Raw genomic sequence first — 23,468 nt, forward strand, 5'->3', positions numbered from 1 at the left:
TTCTTCGGCATGACGCTCGAAGGGAAGTATAAGTTATTCTTCAGACCACAAGTGAGGTGTCTAGACACCACCGAGGATGCGGGCCTGAGCTGCCACCGCCCAGATACCCAAGTAAGTAACCCTGTAACCGAACACTTTGCATATGTTTAATACAACAGTATTCTGAAAACTTGTCCAAGGCCATGATTGGCTCAGCAAGGCGGATAGAATCAGGTGTCCGGCCCCACTTCCCGAAGGCTCACCTAGTCCTCCAATAGCCAGGATGCTTAAGCGCGCATTGAGCCAAGTGCCCTCGGGGAAAGGGGAAGAGAAGAATAGACGAGCCGAAGTCCGCACGTTGCACATCCAAACCGGGGGAATTACTGTCTCCGTGAAGGAGGATAATCTGGGAGGTTCTTCCAAGGTTCCCTCCCCTCGCGGGAAGAAAAGGGCTACCTCCGAAGATTTGGAGACGGAGGTGCCTAAGCAAGGGAAGAAAGCTCCACCAGGGGGCCCTGCCCCGAAGGGCGTCCTCACCGCATCGTGCCCGCAAACGGGCCAGGCCTCCACCGAGCTATAAGTTAATGATAAACAAGAAGCTATTGTTGTTTCCTCTAAGAACAATAACCAGGATCTATTTTTTGCAGTCCGGCTAGTAGCTCGTCTCAACAGGGTTCGTCTTCGGGGGATCTTCTTCCGAAGATGATGCAGAGTGAAACCCCACCTGCCTCTCCGTCCCATGGGGCAGGAGACCCTGAGGTGTCGTCATGGAAGAGCCCAGATCGGCTGAGGCCGGAAGCTGACACTTCGGCTGCCCCGAGCCCGGCGCATTCGGCTCCCTCGAAGGGCAATGAGAAGGGTCCGGAACAATCCAGTGCCCGGCCGAACACGCTGACGGGCCTCCTGGAGCAAGCTGCTCTCTCAGAGGGTCATCGTACGCTAATGGGTATGGTGTTAGAGAAGATTTCTTCCGCCACAAGCGGGTTAAATGAGGCTTTTGGAAGCTTGCTCAAAGGCTTCAAGGTACGCAATAAAATATGTAATTTTTGATTGTTCCACACGCGCTAGGTGTGCTCCGTATTAGATAGTGGCCCCTAAGACTCTGGTTGCCAGCCCTTAGGCGGCAAACGGAGAATCACACTCTCAGGTAATGATCGTACTGCATTCATGCGCAGGTGGCTAAGAGTCAACCGATAGACCAGAATTATGAAGTTGTCGAACTGAGGCGACAGATTGGTGTGGTGGATACCGACATCATGCTTGTAAATAAGCAGCTTGACGAGTCAAAGAGTATGCGCTCGTTTTTTCCTCATTTATTTTAGGAAATATGAAGAGGATTACAATATTAATATGATATGATGTAGCTGCAGGCGGAGTTGCCGCCATTGAGGCCCTGAGGGTGGAACTTGCCCAAGCCAAGGAACAAGTCCGGGCTAGCAATGCAGCTGCCCTAAAGGCAGCCGAAGACTTGAGACCCGAACAGGCTGCTCATCGCCGAAGCAAAGAAAATATAGCCGAGATGGCTGTGGAGCTGAGGGACGCCGCCGGCCGGTATGAGCTTCTTGAGAAGGAGAATCGGGCAAAGGAGGATGACCTGAAGAAGGCGCTAGATTCGGCTAAGGAGACGCGCTCTGAAATTAGAGACGCACGGGAGGAACTTTGACAAGCCGGGGAAATCGCAGCTGGAAATCCCTATTTGTTGCGGATGAAGTTTTTAGATCCAAAGTATGCTCCGTTAGATAAGCTTTGGAACGCTGCAGATGAGTATGCGGACTTGCCGAAAAGTACGGCTGATGTAACCAAGTTATTCAAGGATCATAAAGATAATGAAATAGAAACGCTATTCTGGTCGCAATTTAGTGCTCCAACGCGCTCATTGACATTGAGTGAGAAGATGGACGCTATAGCCGAGCTCCATAGGTTGTCCATTCTTGCAATGAGGTCTATAATAGACCATCTATGGCCGAAGGGACCGAAGCCGGACAGTTACTTGGTTTAGTGCAGCAACTGTTTAGCGCCAGATCGTGAATCGATGCCGTGAAGAGGTCGGCATGCATAGAGGGTGCGCGAATGGCGCTTGCCTGCGTTAAGACATATTGGGCAGATATGGAGGCCACCATCATTGCAACCCAGGGTCCGGCAGGAAGCCAAGACCCAGACGAGCACTATTTTGAGCAGGTCATAGAAGGTGCCCGTAGAATAGAGGCTCAGTGCTCGAAGAATGTCATGTTCGAGTGACAAATCGATTAATTGTAAACAATTATGTGTGAAATATAGAGGCTGTGTTTATACTTTTGCCTGAAAGTGTTGTAATGCCTCCTGTGCGGTCGTTTATGTATTCATATAACTTGAAAGTTAGCAGTAGTTGGCTTCAGCCCCCATGCATATAATGCGGGGGTGTTTGAAAAAATATATGCGTAATCATACTTGATCCAACGTCTTGGTCCATTAAGGAGGTGATCGCACGTCGAACCAGGCAACCGAACAATATAGTTGTAACACTTTCACTTAGCCATAGGAGTTTAATGGTGGGGCTACTAAGTAGCCCCTAGTACATCCGTGTGCATCCGTATAGGGGCGCGTATGTACGTGACCAGGAAACGGTCCCTCGTTAATGCGAAGGAATCCTATAGATTCCGATGAGTCTTTGAGTGGTTGATCAGTCTCTCGTTGTATCATGACAGTCAGTTTTCGGCTTTCTCTACGGAGGTGCTCATCCGGAATAACCAGGGCACAATCGCAGTAGTTCTCCTTTGGCCGCCTTAGCCGATAGAACGGAAGTAACACAGCAAACCCAGGAGCCGGGCAAACCCAACATTTGACCAAAGACATGATTCAGAGCTGATGCATATAAGGCCAAACTCGCGACGCCGAACACTCCCGAAGGTATTCGGACTTTATAACATATACTGGGCTGAGCAACGCCCTTGATTATGAACCCTGTATTTCCAGGTACGTGCATTGATCTGTCGTTGCGAGATGCCTATAATGCCAATATCTGCTGTGGGTGTATTGAATACCCACGGGATGTCAAGCAACAAAAGACAGTAAAGAAGGTTTGCACAGGGGCTTAATCTAAAGAGAAACCTTTTTGCGGGGCCCTGCTGCATGTCTGCGCCTTTCTCTCCGTTGTGCTGTATCCTGGAAGGGTGTCGCACGAATAGTGTTTGTAAAAACGAAAACTCATAAAAGGGAGTAAGCGTGCGAGAAGTTGGTTATTCTCGATGGATGTTAGAAATACGAGATATCTACCTATTAATGAGGCAAGCTGAATTGTGGGCTTTATTATATTTGCAGCCCCTGGTATCATTTACTGGATATATGTATAGCACCCAGCTCAGGTTTATCCGGGCTGTTGTTGAAGATGGTGTACTGGACTCGTCTAACCGTGTCCGTGGTCTTGACGACCGATCATGCGTTCTGGTGGGAGAGGCCGCTTAATGTCCGGCTACAAGAGCCGCCGCATACTGCTCTGTGTTTCCGCTAACGGTTATGACGCCACATGGACCGGGCATCTTAAGTTTAAGGCAGGCATAGTTCGGTATTGCATTAAAGCAAGCGAAGGCCGTTCTTCCGAGTAATGCATGATAACCGCTGCTGAAGGGAGCGATGTCGAAGAGTAGTTCCTCGCTTCTGAAGTTGTCAGGAGAACCGAATGTCACCTCTAATACGAGGAAGCCCCAGCAGTGGACCTCAATGCCTGGTATCACTCCGTTAAAGGTGGTGTTACTTTGGCTTATTCTGGATGGGTCTATCCCCATCTTGCGGGCGGTGTCCTGATATATCAGATTAGGACTACTGCCGCCGTCCATTAGGACTTGAGTGAGATGGTATCCATCAATTATTGGGTTGAGCACCAAGGCAGCCGATCCTCCGTGCTGGATACTGGTCGGGCGGTCCCTGTGATTAAAAGTGATCGGGCAGGCCGCCCAGTGGTTGCATTTGGGGGCCACGAACTCTGTGTGAGTTGTGTGGACCATGTTTACTGTTTTGACTTCTAGTGGGAATTTTTTCTGTCCCCCCGTGTTCGGCTGGCGAGGCTCATACTCATCTTCGCTTGGTGTTTCCCTTCCCTTGTGTTCAGCGTTTAACTTGCCGGCCTGCTTGAAGACCCAACATTCTCTGTGAGTATGACTTGCAGGTTTTTCGGAGGTGCCATGGATTTGGCACAATCTGTCCAGGACATTATTCAGGCCGAACGGTCCCTCTTTACTGCCCTTAAATGGCTTCTTTCCTTGACCGGGTCGAGAGCCCCTGAATCCGGCATTGACCGCCGTGTTGTCCGGACTATTGTCATTGTTTCGACTCTTGTGCTTAGTGTGCCACGGCTTCCCATTGCCATCTCAAAGTTCGGATGTGCCTGGGTCACTGGTGCCTCTACGGGCCAACCAGTTGTCTTCTCCCTCACAAAAGCGGGTCATAAGGCTTGTTAAGGCCGCCATCGTCCTTGTCTTTTCTTGGCCGAGGTGTCTGGGAAGCCACTCGTCCCGGATGCTATGTTTGAAGGCCGCTAAGGCTTCGGCATCCGGACAGTCAACAATTTGATTCTTCTCAGTGAGAAATCTGTTCCAAAGCTTACGGGCTGACTCTTCGGGCTGTTGTATTATGTGACTTAAATCGTCTGCATCCGAAGGTCGGACATAGGTCCATTGAAAATTGGCCCTGAAAGCATCCTCAAGTTCCTCCCAACTTCCAATTGAGTTTTCAGGGAGGCTCTTCAGCCAATGCCGAGCTGGTCCTTTCAACTTGAGCGGAAGGTATTTAATGGCGTGGAGGTCGTCCCCACGAGCCATGTGTATGTGAAGGATAAAATCTTTAATCCAGACCCTAGGGTCTGTCGTTCCGTCGTATGCCTCTATGTTCATGGGTTTGAATCCATGTGGAAATTCATGATCCAGCACCTCATCGGTGAAGCACAGAGGGTGCACAGCCCCTCTGTATCTGGACGTGTCGTGGCATGCTATCAGCTGTTGTTGCGTCCGGTGTGGATTCCGAACTGGTATTCAATCAGTGTGATCATTGTGGTGACCATAATCCCACGTCGGAGCATGTCCACTGGATCCGAAGATGGACCTGGCCGCGCCGGCCTTTTTGTCCAAGAGCTCATGTAAATCGTGTGCGGTATCAGTGGCTGTTCTATCGCGGCCATGAAGTGGTTGGTCCGGCCGAATGGCTGTATTGTTCTTTGGCGGAATGGGTGTTGCAGCCTCATCGTGAAATTCGGGCAGCAGCTTGCGTTTTGGTTAGCTCTTTGTGTGGCGATCGTCGCCACATTTTCCTTCAGTGTCTAGCACCTTATTCCATCTTCAGTTGAGTGTATCCTGCGCGGCTTTAAGCCTTTGCTTCTGCTTCTTTAGGCTCCTTGCCGTGGCCATAAGCCTTCTACGGAGGTTATGTTGTTCCAAGCGTTTTTCCGGGATGATGAATGCATCGTCAACCGGACTATCCTCCCCTCCGTGGGCAGTTTGATGAGTTCGACCCTCGGGATCGCTGTGATCGGGCATTTGTTCGGCGTGGCCTGGCTCTTCTTGCTCCATAGCTGGGTTCATATTGTTGCCTTCGGAGTCAACCGGAGTGTCATTTTTCCTTGCGCTGTTATCGCTATTTTTACTGTGACTAGACTTAGAGCGGCACCTGCGCCGTCGTTTTTGTTTTTGTCCGGGGGGTTTATCCTCCGTTGTGTCCTTTTTGTCACTGTTGTCTTCCTTAGGCGTGTCCACCATGTAGATGTCATATGATGAAGTGGCGGTCCAGCGCCCCGTGGGCGGTGGTTCCAGATCGTCCCCTGCATCGACGTCCATACCGTCGATGCCGTCGGAGTCGAAATCAAGCATGCCTGTTAGGTCATCGACAGTGGCTATGAAGTGGGTGGTGGGTGGGAGGCAATTTTCTTCGTCATCCGTGTCCCACTCAGGCCGGACATAGTTCGACCAAGAGTCTTCTGTCAAGGAGATAGACTTTAATGAATTAAGTGTTTAGCCCAAGGGGGAGTGCTGAAAGATATCCGCGGCAGTGAACTCCATTATTGGAGCCCAATCGGACTTGATGTGCCCGGGCACTCGCGGTTCGGAACCCACTTCCGGACACAGGTCCAGGGGTCCGGTGACGCAGATCCCCTTAAGGGCAGAGTCTGTGTTCGGCTCTACCGCCGAAGAGTATGCAGCCACCGTGGTGGGGTCCATCCACCCGTCCTCGGTTGACGCGATCTGCCCCGGATTTAGGTCTAGAGCGGCTGCGGGGGCGATATATAGCAGAATTAAGTCATGCTCGTCGTGACTATTCGGTACTCCTGATGCAGGCCTGAATCTGTCGAAGATCAAATCTCCGTGGATATCGGTCGTATAATTCAAGTTCCCAAACCTGACCTGATGGCCAGGGGCGTAGCTGTTGATTTGCTCCAGATGGCCAAGCGAGTTGGTCCGCAGTGTGAAGCCGCCGAACACGAAGATTTGTCCAGGGAGAAAAGTCTCACCCTGGACTGCGTTGTTGAAGGTTGGGGGAGCCATCGAGCCTTACAACGATGACACAGAGGTACTCTCAATGAAAGCACCAATGTCGATGTCAAAACCGGCGGATCTCGGGAAGGGGGTCCCGAACTGTGCGTCTAAGGCTAATGGTAACAGGAGACTGGGGACACGATTTTTTACCCGGGTTCGGGCCCTCTCAATGGAGGTAATACCCTACTTCCTGCTTGATCGATCTTGATGATATGAGTATTACAAGAGTTGATCTACCACAAGATCATAGAGGCTAAACCCTAGAAGCTAGCCCATGGTATGATTGTTGTTGTCCTACAGGCTAAACCCTCCGGTTTATATAGACACCGGAGGGGGCTAGGGTTACATAGAGTCAGTTACACAGAAGGAGATCTACATCCGAATCGCCAAGCTTGCCTTCCACGCAAAGGAGAGTCCCATCCGGACACGGGACGAAGTCTTCAATATTGTATCTGCATAGTCCAACAGTCCGGCCAAAGTACATAGTCCGGCTGTCCGGATACCCCTTATCTAGGAAACCCTCAATGGTTATTCATTTAAAGTCAAAGAATAATTGTTGTTCTGTTTACAGGAATAAAACCTTCGATGGTCATACACCCAATGAAAATAGTTTGTTGGATCTCGACCATAGTGATACACATATTCATAATATTGATGCCAAAAGATGCAAAGTTGATAATGATAGTGCAACTTATTTGTGGCACTGCCGTTTGGGTCATATCGGTGTAAAGTGCATGAAGAAACTCCATAAAGATGGACTTTTGGAATCACTTGATTATGAATCATTTGATGCTTGCGAACCGTGCCTTACAGGCAAGATGACTAAAACTCCGTTCTCTGGAACAATGGAATGAGCTACTGACTTGCTGGAAATAATACATACCGATGTATGCGATCCAATGAGTGTTGATGCTCATGGCGAGTATCGTTATTTTCTGACCTTCATAGATGATTTGAGCAGATATGGGTATATCTACTTAATGAAACACAGGTCTGAAACATTTGAAAAGTTCAAAGAATTTCAGAGTGAAGTGGAGAATCATAGTAACAAGAAAATAAAGTTTCTACAATCTGATCGTGGAGGAGAATATTTGAGTTACGAGTTTGGCCTTCATATAAAACAATGTGGAATAGTTTCACAGCTCACTCCAGATGGAACACCACAGCGTAATGGTGTGTCCGAACGTCATAACCGCACTTTATTGGATATGGTGCGATCTATGATGTATCTTACCGATTTACCACTATTGTTTTGGGGTTATGCATTAGAGACAGCTGCATTCACTTTAAATAGGGCACCATCAAAATCCGTTGAGACGACGCCTTATGAACTGTGGTTCGGCAAGAAACCAAAGTTGTCATTTCTTAAAGTTTGGGGTTGCGATGCTTATGTGAAAAGTTTCAACCTGATAAGCTCGAACCCAAATCGGAGAAGTGAGCCTTCATAGAAAACCCAAAGGAAACTGTTGGGTACACCTTCTTTCACAGATCCGAAGGCAAGATATTCGTTGCTAAGATGGATCCTTTCTAGAGAAGGAGTTTCCAAAAGAAGTGAGTGGGAGGAAAGTAGAGCTTGATAAGGTAATTGTACCTTCTCCCGAATTGGAAAGTAGTTCATCACAGAAATCAGTTCCAGTGATTCCTACACCAATTAGTGAGGAAGCTAATGATGATGATCACGAAACTTCAGATTAAGTTACTACAGAACCTCGTAGGTCTTCCAAAGTACAGTCCGCACCAGAGTGATACGGTCATCCTATTCTGGAAGTCATGTTACTAGACCATGATGAACCTACGAACTATGAGGAAGTGATGATAAGCCCAGATTCTGCGAAATGGCTTGAAGGCCATGAAATCTGAGATGGGATCCATGTATGAGAACAAAGTGTCGACTTTGGTGGACTTGCCCGATGATCGGCAAGCCATAGAAAATAAATGGATCTTCAAGAGGAAGACAGACGCTGATAGTAGTGTTACTATCTACAAAGCTCCACTTGTCGCAAAAAAGTTTTTCGACAAGTTCAAGGTGTTGAATACGATGAGATTTTCTCACTCGTATCGATGCTTAAGTCTGTCTGGATCATGTTAGCAATTGCCGCATTTTATGAAGTCTGGAAAATGGATGTCAAAACTGCATTCCTTAATGGATTTATTAAAGAAGAGTTGTATATGATGCAACCAGAAGGTTTTGTCAATCCTAAAGGTCCTAACAAAATGTGCAAGCTCTAGCGATCCATCTATGGACTGGTGCAAGCATCTCGGAGTTGGAATATACGCTTTGATGAGTTGATCAAAGCATATGGTTTTATGCAGACTTTTGGAGAAGCTTGTATTTACAAGAAAGTGAGTGGGAGCTCTTTAGCATTTCTAAAACTATATGTAGATGACATATTGTTGATTGGAAACGACATAGAAATTTTGGATAGCATAAAAGGATAATTGAATAAGAGTTTTTCAAAGAAAGACCTCGGTGAAGCTGCTTACACATTGAGCATCAAGATCTATAGAGATAGATCAAGACACTTGATAAGATTTTTCAATGAGCACATACCTTGATAAGATTTTGAAGTAGTTCAAAATGGAACAGTCAAAGAAGGAGTTCTTGCCTGTATTACAAGGTGTGAAGTTGAGTAAGACTCAAAACCAGACCATGGCAGAAAATAGAAAAAGAATGAAAAGCCATTCCCTATGCCTTAGTCATAGGTTCTATAAAGTATGCTATGCTGTGTATTAGACCTATTGTATACCTTTCTCTGAGTTTGGCAAAGGAATACAATTTTTGATCTGGAAGTAGATCACTAGACAGCATTCAAGAATATCCTTAGTAAGGACTAAGGAAATATTTCTCGATTATGGAGGTGATAAAAGAGCCCGTCGTAAAGAGTTATATCGATGCAAGCTTTTACACCGATCCAGATGACTCTAAGTCTCAATCTAGATACATATTGAAAGTAGGAGCAATTAGCTAGAGTCGCTCCGTGCAGAGCATTGTAGACATAGAATATTTGCAAAATACATACGACTCTGAAACTGACAGACCCGTTGACTAAACTTCTCTCACGAGAAAAACATGATCATACTCTAGTAAACCGTTTGGGTGTTGATCACATAACGATGTGAACTATGGGTATTAATCACATACATATGTGAATATTGGTGTTAAATCACATGGTGATGTGAACTAGATTATTGACTCTAGTGCAAGTGGGAGACTGAAGGAAATATGCCCTAGAGGCAATAATAAAGTTATTATTTATTTCCTTATTTCATGATAAATGTTTATTATTCATGCTAGAATTGTATTAACCGGAAACTTAGTACATGTGTGAATACATAGACAAACATAATGCCACTAGTATGCCTCTACTTGACTAGCTCGTTGAATCAAAGATGGTTAAGTTTCCTAGCCATAGACATGAGTTGTCATTTGATTAACGGGATCACATCATTAGAGAATGATGTGATTGACTTGACCCATTCCGTTAGCTTAGCACTTGATCCTTTAGTTTGTTGCTATTGCTTTCTTCATGACTTATACATGTTCCTATGACTATGAGATTATTCAACTCTCGATTACCGGAGGAACACTTTGTGTGCTACCAAACGTCACAACATAACTGGGTGATTATAAAGGGCTCTACAGGTGTCTCCGAAGGTACTTGTTGAGTCGGCGTATTTCGAGATTAGGATTTGTCACTCCGATTGTCGGAGAGGTATCTCTGGGCCCTCTCGGTAATGCACATCACTATAAGCCTTGCAAGCAATGTGAATAATGAGTTAGTTGCGGGTTGATGCCTTACATAATGAGTAAAGAGACTTGCCGGTAATGAGATTGAACTAGGTATTGAGATACCGACGATCGAATCTCGGGCAAGTAACATACCGTTGACAAAGGGAACAACGTATGTTGTTATGCGGTTTGACTGATAAAGATCTTCTTAGAATATGTGGGAGCCAATATGAGCATCCAGGTTCCGCTATTGGTTATTGACCGGAGACGTGTCTCGGTCATGTCTACATAGTTCTCGAACCCGTAGGGTCCGCACGCTTAAAGTTCGATGACGGTTATATTATGAGTTTATGTGTTTTGATGTACCAAAGGTAGTTCGGAGTCCCGGATGTGATCACGGACATGACGAGGAGTCTCGAAATGGTCGAGACATAAAGATCGATATATTGGACGACTATATTTGGACACCGGAATGGTTCCGGGTGAGATCGGATAATACCAGAGCACCGGGAGGTTATCGGAACCCCCCGGGAGGTTATCGGAACCCCCCGGGAGGTATATGGGCCTTAATGGGCTCTAGTGGAAAGGAGGGGAAAGGAGCAAGGGAAGGGGCCCGCCCCCCCTCCCCCCCCCCAAGCCCAATCCGGATTGGGAGGGGGGCCTCCCCCCCCCTTTCCTTCCTCCCTCCTTCCTCTTCCTTCCCTCTCCCTCTCCAAATAGGAAAAGGAGGAGTCCTACTCCCGGTGGGAGTAGGACTCCCCCCTTGGGCGCGCCTCCTCCTCCTGACCGGCCCTCTCCTCCCCTCCTTTATATACGGAGGAGGGGGCACCCCATAGACACAACAATTGATCCCTTGGATCTCTTAGCCGTGTGCGGTGCTCCCCTCCACCATAATCCACCTCGATAATATTGTAGCGGTGCTTAGGCGAAGCCCTGCGTCGGTAGAACATCATCATCGTCACCACGCCGTCGTGCTGATGGAACTCTCCCTCAAAGCTCGGCTGGATCGGAGTTCGAGGGACATCATCGAGTTGAACGTGTGCTGAACTCGGAGGTGCCGTGTGTTCGGTACTTGATCGGTCGGATCGTGAAGACGTACGACTGCATCAACCACGTTGTGCTAACTCTTCCGCTTTCGGTTTACGAGGGTACGTGGACACACTCTCCCTTCTCATTGCTATGCATCACCATGATCTTGCGTGTGCGTAGGAATTTTTGTGAAATTACTACGTTCCCCAACACGAGGATGATGACGACTCCCTCAGCCTCGTTAGTGGTTCCGACATCGTTGACGACGATGAGTAGAATAGAACTAGCAAATAGGGTTATTTTGCCAGTAGCTATGTTTAGGGTTTGAACATCTGTAAAAGTTATAAACTTGAAATGAAATTTGTGACATTTGCATGTTATTTGAATGAGTTGCGAGATTCGACGGGAAGTATAACAGACTAGCCCTTTTTGCTACTTATATAACAATGTGACAAGTGGTGACCCATATTTCAAATAAAAGTGTCAAAAGTGGTTTTTTGTGTGTGAAGGAAGTACCCTAAAGAAGATTGAATTACGACCTTTGTAATTTTCACCCAAATTAGACAACATTGTAGGCATACTGCCAAATTCATGGATTCAATGTTTGTTTGCTATATTTCTTTGATTTTCTGATTTTCTAGGCATTTACTTAAGATAATTGAAATTTGAACTGTAAGTGTGGTCCTAATAATTTGGAGCTTTGCAATTTTCACCCATTATGACTTCAGTTTTTGCAAAATAATAAAGGAGATCAATTTATCTTCAGAGCTAACAACAGAATGTTTGTTTAAAACTGCCGGCGGTACACTATGTCCAAGGTCACTAAATCTTGGGCCCATCCTTCGCGTCCGTGAGTACATAAAAGTGTGGCTCTATTACACACGCGCGCGCTTTTACGATGTGGTTACAACGGCCGGTCACGAGTTTGAGTATCTCTCACATCATTATAAGCCACCTTTTTGTGCCAATTAGTCAGACACTAACACATGGGCCCTAAGGCCGCTTATGACCGCACAGCCACTGACAGATGAGCCGACAGGGGTGTCCAATGTGTCAGTAAGTGCGCGATGGGCAATGGAGCCACCTACGGCCACACAACCACTAACAGATGGCCCAGCAGGAGGTGTCACATGCGTCAATAACTGCGCCAAGTAACGACAAACTACTTTGACTCCACAGCAACCCCCATTCGGGTATTTGTATGGATGGGCCCCGCGGTGGTGGGGAAAAGTGAGAAATGACAAACAACATGTACAAAACTGAGAAGAACTAAAAAAGGAGGGGCTTGGAAATGAAAAAATCCTTTTTAATTGTTTTGCTATTTTTTTGATTTTCTTGTTCATCCGGGAGCATATGAGCTGGTCATCAGCTATGGATTATCTCACATCAACAGTCATAAATTACACGATGAGATGAAACTTCCTAGCTATTTTCATCGAGACTCCGGAACCAAATTCGCACATAACAATTACAGACACGTTGGAGTACATTCCCCGCTGTGTGCCACTTTAGCAGCACATGCACGCACAGTGCTGCCGCGGGAGAGGAGCTTTCAAATGATCAGGACGTGGATGGTGAGCTAGCTGGGCTAACACAGCTCCAACTACCGTCGCATAAATACTTACCCGACTGATTGGGATTCCATTTCCATGCGTACGGCACGTGAACAGCAACAGTTCCGTGGATCATCGATCCATTTTGCAGCTGGATCATCGTGCGCTTTGCCTTCTCGCGATACGCATGCATATCCGCGCTAATGACGGTGGCTGGATCATACATCGATCGCCAGCCCAGCAGCATGCACGCAGTGCCCTACAGTGTGCAGTGCGCGCGAGAGGAGCTTTCGGCCACGACGTAGTACTACGCTAGGCTTAGACGACTCCAACCACCGTCACATAAATATGGACCAATCTCTTGTCCAATCAATTCCAAGCTCACTGAACAGGAACAGTTCCATGGAAGCTGCTGATGAGTTGTGATGGATCAGTGGCTCACTGGCTGGGCTGGCGGTGCCGGGTTCTCATAAACATCGTCCCTTATTCGCGCCGTGGATGTTGGTTTTTATTTCTTAAAATCCAATAGTGTAGGCTCTTTTTTGGGAAAGAGAAAGGGCGAAGAAAAAATAATGCTCGAACCACCAGGATGGTGATTCAAGAAATTAAACATACTCCCTCCGATCCTGGTTTGTACTAAATCAGCGTTAACTAATATAGAGGTTTTGATGCCTTGTTGGTGTTGCTCGATCTTCAAGTATTCCGTATAGAGGTTTTGGTGCCTTGTTGGTCTTGCTTGATCTTCAAGTATTCCGTAGCTAAATGCACCGATGTCCACCTATTGAGCCCTTTCCGCTATATCCTTATTATGTTAAAACTTTTAAGATGTTGACAGTTTCTTTAATGAAAATTGATGAGGAAGCTCGTTATCGTTGCTTAAAAAAAACTGTAGTCCCAGTTGCGTCACCGGCATGGAAAATTGAAGTCTCACAAAAAATTAGTCTTTATCTGGCTTCTAGTTAGAAAAAGTGTCCCGACTAAAGATAACCTTGTTAAAAGGGGATGGTCTCGAAACACCAAATGTATGTTTTGTGGGGCTGAAGAAAATATTGATCATCTCTTTCTACATTGTTCAGTTGCTAAATTCCTTTGGTGTGTGCTCCAAAATACTTTTGGGTTACCTAACTTTCCCATCAATGTGGAAATGATGATGTCTTCCTAGTTATCTCAGTTTGAGAATAAAAAGATGTATGTTGGAGTATTTGCTTTGCTGTGGTCTATTTGGTCTCGCGGGAACGACTAGAGTTTTGAACGCAGAAGGATTATTGACCTTTTGCGATTCTTCATGAAACTTATCGGCTTATTGAATCATGTTCCATTTTGCAGATAGGCGAGGAAGAACAAAGGGAGCTGAGGTGGGAGGTAAAGCTTCTAGAGCGGGTAGCAAATGAAGTGTTCAACGTGTCGAGAGGTGGCGCCCTGGAATTCTCAGGATTGTTGGTGGCTGAAGATGTTGATCAAGCATTCTGGGCCTCAATCATCTCCGACGACGACATCTTTACTAGAATGTTGTGCGCTTCTCGATTCGACGGCCTCACTTTATATACCATGAACTCCCATATTATTATCTGCCTGGTCTGTGATAAGTACTTTGTCGTAGTTACTTTCTTCTGCATGCTAGGTCCCTGATGATGACTATTTCGGATGGCTGGTGTCTTTTGGGCCTACCTCCTGCCTTTTGGCTAGTAGGTTTCAGCCGGCCCTGCAAACTTAAATGGGTTCTAGAGTGTTGCAGGACCTATCTTGCTTCTGCCAGATGTTAGCTCTGTTTCTTTTTTTCTTTTTTGAGGGGTAGATGTTAGCTCTGCTGATGGGTGCGTTGTGGTGGATCTATTATGGTTTTCTTAATGTAAATCGGGGGTGACCCCTTTTTCCTAAAAAAAAAAGCTCTATTTGATCTCGATCTAAACGTCTTATGTCTGACATTTCTTTGCCTCGACATATTCTAGATGCATGCATGTGCGGTGTGCCCCCTTCTTACTCGGTGCACCTTCCTTGGTGTGCCACCACAATGAGCTTGACCACCATGTGGCTCGACGGGGATTCCTTCATCGTAATGGCCAACGCCATTTCATGCTCGCCATTTCCAGCCGGTGGACATTTTTGTTCATCCCTCAAAGCCCATAAAAACAAGATTCAAGTGACCACATCTTACCACTTTGAACATCCAATCCATAACGGGCAAATATAGACCCTCAGGCCACCGCCGAGAAGATGCGTGCCAGCGAATTATAGCAAGAGAAATAATAACAGTGTCCCTAAAAAGGACAAATAATAACAGTCTGTATTTGATCCATCATATAAATGCCCATGCTGATAATAAATGGGACACGTCAGAAGGCATCCTACATTACCCTCATATCATTGCAGCCTTAAGCGAGCAAACCCCATTCCCATTACTAGTTACTAGGGTTCTTGGGATAAAACCCTTGCTACTGTCAACCGAATTACACTGTGCACATACCAGATATGCTAACTAATTAATGGCTGTCTTTAACTAATTCCTTTTGCTCTTGGTGACCACATCCCTCGCGTGTCATGGCGTCGCGTATGCATTCCGATTGATAGCTAGCTGTTGAGAATGGATGGACAATTAATTGGCCAGGGACGTGCGTGCCGCATATATAAGCACCACCATGCATCTCCATGATCAGCACGTACGATTTACTGCTAGCCACCCCGTGCGTCCCAGTGTTGCATTTGCACCACGTTCTGCATGCACGCATGTCTAGTGGTGTGCTGCTCTCCGCCATGGGCATGGGCATGGACCGGCTCTTCGTCTTGCAGCTTCTCATGTCGGCCGCCTGCCTCCTCGTGCTACTGCTTCGTTATCGCGCCGTGAAACCCGAGAAAACGCGACGCCGGCGCTCCCCCGGGCTCACCCAGTGGCCGATCGTCGGCATCCTCCCGGCCATCGTCTCCAACATCCACCGGATCTTCGAGGGCGTCACCGGCATGCTGGCCCTCTCCGGCCTCAACTACCAGTGCCGCTTCTGGTTCGCCGGCTTCCGCTACTTCATCACCTGCGACCCGGCCAACGTCCGCCACATCTTCACCTCCAACTTCGAGAACTACCCCAAGGGCGACGTGTTCGCCCAGATGTTCGACATCCTCGGCGGCGGCATCTTCAACTCCGACGGCGAGCGCTGGCGGAGCCAGAGGACGAAGGCCCAGATGCTCATGACCACCCCGCGGTACCGCGCCTTCGTGGCGCAGTCCAGCCTCGACAAGGCGGTGCAGAGCGTGCTCCCGTTCCTCGCACACGTCGCCGACTCCGACACGACGTGCGACCTGCAGGACGTGTTCACGCGCTGGTCCTTCGACACGACCTGCAACCTCGTCTTCGGCGTCGACCCCGGGTGCCTGGCCATCGGCCTGCCGGACGTGCCGTTCGCGCGCGCCATGGACGACGTGCTGCGCACCGTCTTCGTCCGGCACATCATGCCGGTGACGTGCTGGAAGATGATGCGGAGGCTGGACGTCGGGCATGAGAGGAAGAACGCCGCCGCGCGCCGCACGGCCGACGAATTCGTGGCGGCCACCATTGCTAGCCGCAGAGCCGCCTACAACAAGCATCGCGCGGACAAGTCGGCGGCCGACCTGCTGTCCTCCTTCATCTGCGACGAGGAGATTGCCGGCGACCCGGATGCGGACGTGTACATCCGGGACATGACGATGAACCTCCTGGTCGCCGGCCGCGACGCCACCAGCTCCGCCCTCTCGTGGTTCTCCTACCTCATCGCCACGAACCCGCGGGTAGAGAAAAAGCTCCTGGAGGAGCTGGCCCCCATAGCTGCCCGAAAACCCGTCGGACCCAACGGCATGGTGGCCTTCGAGGCGGGGGAGCTGAAGAACCTGCTCTACTTGCACGCGGCGGTGTGCGAGTGCCTCCGCCTCTACCCGTCGCTGCCGGTGGAGACAAAGGCGGTCGCCGCCCACGACGTGCTGCCGAGCGGGCACGAGGTGAGGCCCGGGGACAAGATCCTGGTGTTCAACTACTCCATGGGGAGGATGAAGCGGGTGTGGGGCGCCGACTGCCGGGAGTTCCGGCCGGAGCGGTGGATCTCCGAGGACGGCAAGCTGCGGTACGTGCCGTCCAACAAGTTCGTGGCCTTCAACTCGGGCCCCAGGACGTGCCTCGGGAAGGAGATGGTGCTGGTGCAGATGAAGGTGACGGTGGCGGCCGTGGCGTGGAACTTCGCCGTGGAGGTGGTGCCCGGGCACGTCGTGGAGCCCAAGCTCTCCATCATACTCCACATGAAGAACGGCCTCCTCGTCAGGGTCAAGAGAAGATCGGGTAATCCAGCCATGATCGGCAAGCAGCAGTAACCTATGCGTACTTGTACCGTTGCATGCATGCACGTACTGATGTAAGTGTCTATATTCCTTCATTTTTATTCGGCATATGTGTTGTCGGTGTGCAGGTGTCCAGTAATATGATTAAGTACACTGTAAATCATATTATCTCCGTCCCGGTGTATAAGTCATTCGCGTAGTTCTAGGTCAATAATTTAACTATCTAAATATGTATTATATGTGACAAAAAATATATATTTAGAAACTACACCCGTGTGGAAATCTAGTGGTATACTTTTCATGACATATAACACATATTTAGTTTCCTACATTAATTGCATGTATCATCAACTCGTTGATTGATCCGAAGACATATTTATACCGAAACTTTATCGATGGATCGGGCTGGGCTGGCATGCATAGTGCAGAGGCTTTGGTTTCCAATCTCAGCTAACATGACTGTGTAAGTAGGGACAATGCCGGCATGGTTGGTTGCTTGCGAATCTTTGGTTTGCATGCGTGACAGTGTTTTAATTCAATGGCATTCAATTCCATTCCTTGATTCATCATGCTGTCATGCATGATCGATTATTGATGCATGCCATGTTCGTTCATTCTGTATGTTTGTACGTGCAACGGGAGCTTATTGATTGAGCTGCCGCCGTGCCCATCATCACCGACTGATCGATCCCTTTCGCATCTAGTCTAGTATCATGCAGGAATATCAAAGTTAGTGTGACGACGACGTGCTCACGTACGTCCCCTTCGTCTTATTAATGGATGGACGGACACGGCTTCCCTGAATCTACACTCCCTCTATGCCACCAGTATGGAGAAACCACATTCTTAGTGGTATTTTCACAGAAATACAGATCTGAGAACAACTTATGTAAGTACTTATTTGTGATATAAATTCATCGACCACCCCGTTGGTGACAAAAGCTTCCTCACCACAATTTCAAAAAGGGAGTACCTAGAACTCATTTGGATGAGATATAATTTGGTCTCATTCACTTTGAAAACAAGAAACAGATACAACCCACGTTAGCACACACGCATCTTATATCATCACATTCAATGGCTATAAAAAGGTGAATAAGACCAAATTATATCTCATCTAGATGAGTTCTAGCAAAACTGTTTCAAAAATCATCAGGTTTCAGTTTTTTTTTCTTATATCCTTTACGAAAGCCATGGCTATTGGCTCTAAAAAAACAAATCGTTTGGACAATAAGACATAAGTATACTATATGATTGTGAAAAACTTCTCAGTGATATAAGGTGTAGTTTTCTTGATCTTATTGGCTCTAAAATGTACCATGTGGTTTTTTTTGTGATTAATAAAGTAAACTTAGAAAAAGATACAATATAATTTATGTTTAGTTTCCTTGATTTTTTCTAGTTTCATTTTGAAAAATAGAAATCTCAATTCATGTAATGTTTCGAATTCCCTATATTTGAACCGGTGCTTCTGCAAAGATTTGGACTTGATAAACTAATATGTCTCAATTACACCACATGTGCCTAAACTTGACGAGAAAAGTTTGTTTGGTGCTAAAAATTTGCAGCATACATTGAACCGGTGTCAGAACTTGGCTTGGGCGTGCATCTATGGTGATAATCACGTCATTATACGCACAGGGTGCCGACGAGGCACTCCGGCGTGGCGTGTGACCTATTGTTAGTGATTGGAAGGTGAGGGCGAGGGCATGTGACCTTTTTTTGCAGAAAACACTCTGAAATTATTATTTTCATCATGATAATGCCCCTTGATTTTTTTTAAAAATCCCCTGAATGAATACCTATATTGCAAAAAACACCTGAAACGTAACTACACCTCTATGACACTTGGGGCCCACCCATCAGGGAACACTACGAACAGGAAATTAATATGCAAAATAGTGCCTGCGGTGGTTTGAACGCGCAAACTCATCCTAAAAAGATGGCAAAGCTAGGTTTTTTAGGGAACCAATGGCCTATACAAGAACACGCACATTGGGGAATAAATGGGTTGCAGTCACTTCAGCCCATTTTTCACATGGTAGTTTTTTTTTAATTCATAATAACAACATTTGGGGTTTGTACGCAAATTAAAGCTTCATCTTCTGCTTTCAGTTTTGCTCTTTTAGTTTGCAGAGGAGAGACGAAAAAAAGGATGCACATAGCCCAGCTAAACTTGCCCTTGGTCTTGCTGCGGGTAGACATATTTGGCTACTACAACCACCTGATATAAATTGTATTCCGATGAACATTATCGCTAAGTAATAAAGAGGGTGTTTGGATAAAAAATAGAAACAAATACTATTATCACTCATATTTATTATTTAAAATAATATATGAATATTTTTAGGAATTACATGAACTTATTTTAGATAATAATATCACACATAAAGTGAATACATGAAAAAAATCAATGCATGAAAATAGCCTAAAATAAATGAATACATGAATAATATTTTATAATTCACTAAAATAATTATAGTTCATAAATATTATTTTAACTATATAAACATTTTTAAATAATACATGAATATTTTTCAGAATTAAATGAACATTCTTTCAAATAAGAAGATTTTTTAGAATTACATGAAAATATTTTAAATAAAAATATCTCTTAGAATTAGTTGAACATTATTTTGAATAAAAATGTTTTTTAGAATTACATGAACATTATTTGAAATAATAATATTTTTAGAATTACATTAACATTATTTACATAAGTTATTTTATTTGTAAGTATATTAATTACAATTTACATGATTCTACAGAATTCTAGGAAAGAAAAAACCTAACATGTGAGAAAGGGGCCTAAGTGACTGCAGCCCATTTAAGCCCTATGTGCGTGCCCCGCTATAGGCCATTAAAGATGGCTATCCCTTTTGGACAGCAAATGAGACTTGGTGTTCTGGTGGCTAGCTAGTCCAACGAGATGCAATATTTTGCATATCAATTTACACTTTGTAATTTATCCTGGCAGGTGGGGCCCAATGGTCATAGAGATTTATAGTGTGACGCTTTCTTGTCTTTTTAAGAAAAAAATCGAGGGGCTTTTTCATGAGAGAAATAAAATTCAAGGGGGGTTTCACACAAAAAACATGGGACACGCTCTCGCTCGTGTCGTCTAGTCAATGACACTAGGTCCCGCGCCATGCTGGCGTGCCTCATCAGCATCATGTGTGTATAAAAACGTGATTAGCATTGTAGATGCACACCCAAGCCAAGTCCTACCATCAATCAATGTACGCCGCAAGTTTTAGCACAAAATAGAATTTTCTCGCTAAGTTCAGGCTCCTGTGGTGTAATTGACTTGTAATATTTAGACCAAAATAAGATGAAAGCCTCATATTCCTTATTATAAATTTACGTTGTTTAGACTTTATGGTTTGAATCTTACACACGACTAAAGAAATATATTCACAATACAAGGGTCCATGTCCCCGTTAAGCGCCCGACAAATCTTGTCGTCCAATGTCTTGCCACAAAAGACATGTTACTATTTCTAATGTACAACTGTGTTTTATGTTTAAAGTAATCATGTTTAACTGGAGCTACACCTCGGTAATGTACAATTTGGGGAACAAAAAACAAACCATAGCACCAAAAATGTGAGACCCCCCTCCCTTCTGTCCCTCTGTGATCTCAAGCATCTTCACACCGAGAAAAAAAATCCTTTGCATCCCCGATGGATAGTTTTCCCTGCTGCCATCCTTCACGCGGTGGAATCACTCCCATTCCTAAGGTCATGGGTAGTACAAGGCGACACATGATATGGTGGACCAAGAGAAAAGATGGTCTTGATGAGGACACTCTTAGTCAACAACTACGAAACCTACACATACTACATCTTCCAAAAGATCTTCTTCATCAACAACGTTGAACCACCCTCCCTAATAAGGGTATTTCCTCTCATGGTCGATGAATTCCATAGCAATGCATGCACACTTAGCTAGTATCCAATAAATTCATTTTGTTATTCATCACTTCAAAAAAATCAATTTCATAGTGATTCTAGTTGTATTAATTTTAGATCTCATGCTTCTCTACCTGTCTTCGTTTAGACATGTCCATTACTAGAACAACGTAACATTTCTTTGGTTTATTATCAATTTCTCAAATCCTACTCTCAAAGTTCTTGTTGACCTTTTCTTATTTGGTTAGTTAACGAGTTTTATTTCATTGTATTTTCTTCTTTACCACGGAATATATTGGATTAGTTGTTCCCATACTTGACTTTGGATTGATTTGCTTTTAGTTAGATTATCATTTGGTAAATCCTACTAGGTACATCTGCCCTTGTATTGTTGGTATAATGTGCCTAGCTCAACCAATTTGATGATATGGATGTATCTACTATTATTCCTCTAGTTTGAGATTATGGAATGCATGTTTATTTGGGTTAGTTGGGTTATCAGTATTATTTCCTTTTTTACATGGCCTTAGTTGAAATGGATCCTCACATATGATCTATATATCTATTTGCTTCAGAGGTTACTAGGATTCAAGATTCTACCTTCATAGTTGTTTGTTGCTCTAGTATGTTACATTCATACACTATGTGAAAGCAAATTGTGATCTTTTATATCACAATGGGTCATGGAGTTATTCACAAATTATAGGGAAGCAAGCTACTATTGGATCCAATAGATCATTGGAAAGGTAATATTTGGAGTAATTGCTAAACAAATAGGAAGAGGGAGGCGATGAAGAAGAAAAATGATGTGTTTGAGCATTTCTAAGATGCCACTCGCATTGTACAAGAAATCAAGCTTGTTTGGATACTCCAAAACATAGTTGAGATCAGACATATCATGCTTCCCCCTACCCAAAGGGAGATTAGAAAACCACTCTTTAGATGTGTGTAGTTCTTTTATAGTTTGGCGACAAGGTGTAGTGTACTAGTGTCAAGAAGTTCTATTGTCTTTACATCGTGAGGATTCACACAAGACCTTGAATCCCGCTACCAAAGCTCACCTTTGGAGGCCTAGATACAAAAGAAGAACTCAATTAAAGGGGACACATGGAAGAAAATTGAAGATAGAAAAAAATCAACTTTACTACCCTAACTATTGCTAATCATGTATAAGTGTAGCGGAGCGAATTGGTAAATGGTCGATTTTTCTAGCTCTCAATTGACTTAAGTTCAACGAAAAGTGTAACCTGCACTTGTAATAATAGTGCTTCTGGGTGAAAATTTGCAAATTGCACTATTTTAAGTCGACTAGGACTTCAGAAGAAAAAAGTCGATCGAGACATTGATCGGTGCAACTTTAGTCAAGTGAAAAGTGCAACTTGCACTTTTTAATATTGAACAAAGTACCCCCTAAATATTTGCACTTAGTTCTTAATCGACATCTCAAATAAATGGGAACGGCAAACCATGCCTATCATATGCAGATATAGATGTTACACTTTCCTAAAATGTCACATTTTCCTAAACTGTACCACGTATTTTTGTTATGATTAGTAAATTAACCTTAGAAAATACAAAATATAAATCATGTTCAGTTTTCCCAATTTTCTATTTTCTTTTCAAAAAGAAAAATGTCAATCCATGCAATATTTAGACTAAAGAGATCTCTATACAATTTCAGGGCAAATGAAATAACATGACACCATCATATTATGATTTTCACAGTATTTACACTTTATCTTTTGAATCTTACATGTGGATAGGAAACTCATTTGCAATAGAGGGGTCTCCGTAATAAGTGCATGGGATATTATGTGGTTAGGTGTCTTTACACAAAAGATGCATCACTAATTCCAATGTAAAATGTGTTTTCCATAATTAAAAAAATACACATCATGTATAATTTGTGTTTTACCTGGCATATCATCCGCTTGGAGAGCATGAATCTGCAATAGAGCCACTATTGACACCGGAAGTTACATGAGCCCATGAATGTTGACAACTTTAGCCCTCTTTATATCTTCATTTCCCTTTCCCCTCCCTCCCTCCCTAGCCTTTCTAGCCCTAGGGCAGCTTCCTTGCTCTTCTATACTCCTCTGATACTTCCTTCTCCCACTGTTCAATGTATGTAATTTGGTGTGAAACATTCAATTACAATAATCACATGGTCCTAAGCAACGTATGCAATGCAATGGATATGCACTAAAAAACTCTCAAATCCATTGTGTATCATACTAGTATCTAGCTAGAACTTAATAATGCCTCATTCAGATCTTGTTATATGGATCGATGTTTGCTAGATGGCTTTGAAAGTTGATACCAAACTCCTTTCCCCCATTTTGAACATTTATTATGATAGTCATTTTCTTGAGATTATTTATCTATATCATTCTGTGTGATGTTACTTCTCCAGAATAAATCTCTAGTGCCATAAATGCACAATTTGGCCTACTGTCTTGCCACTACTCCTGCAT

General features: G+C 44.9%; 1 protein-coding gene across 1 annotated transcript; it reads left to right on the forward strand.

Annotated features, from left to right (window-relative positions):
* The first annotated feature begins 15,426 nt into the window (after nucleotides 1–15,426).
* On the forward strand, nucleotides 15,427–17,352 carry LOC123089501 (noroxomaritidine synthase-like). Its single transcript, XM_044511170.1, has one exon. It carries the CDS (start codon nucleotides 15,435–15,437, stop codon nucleotides 17,115–17,117), a length of 1,683 nt encoding a protein of 560 aa, XP_044367105.1. The 5' UTR covers nucleotides 15,427–15,434; the 3' UTR covers nucleotides 17,118–17,352.
* Nucleotides 17,353–23,468: the final 6,116 nt, after the last annotated feature.

This window comes from Triticum aestivum, chromosome 4B (assembly GCF_018294505.1).
Source record: "Triticum aestivum cultivar Chinese Spring chromosome 4B, IWGSC CS RefSeq v2.1, whole genome shotgun sequence".
Taxonomy (NCBI): Eukaryota; Viridiplantae; Streptophyta; class Magnoliopsida; order Poales; family Poaceae; genus Triticum; species Triticum aestivum.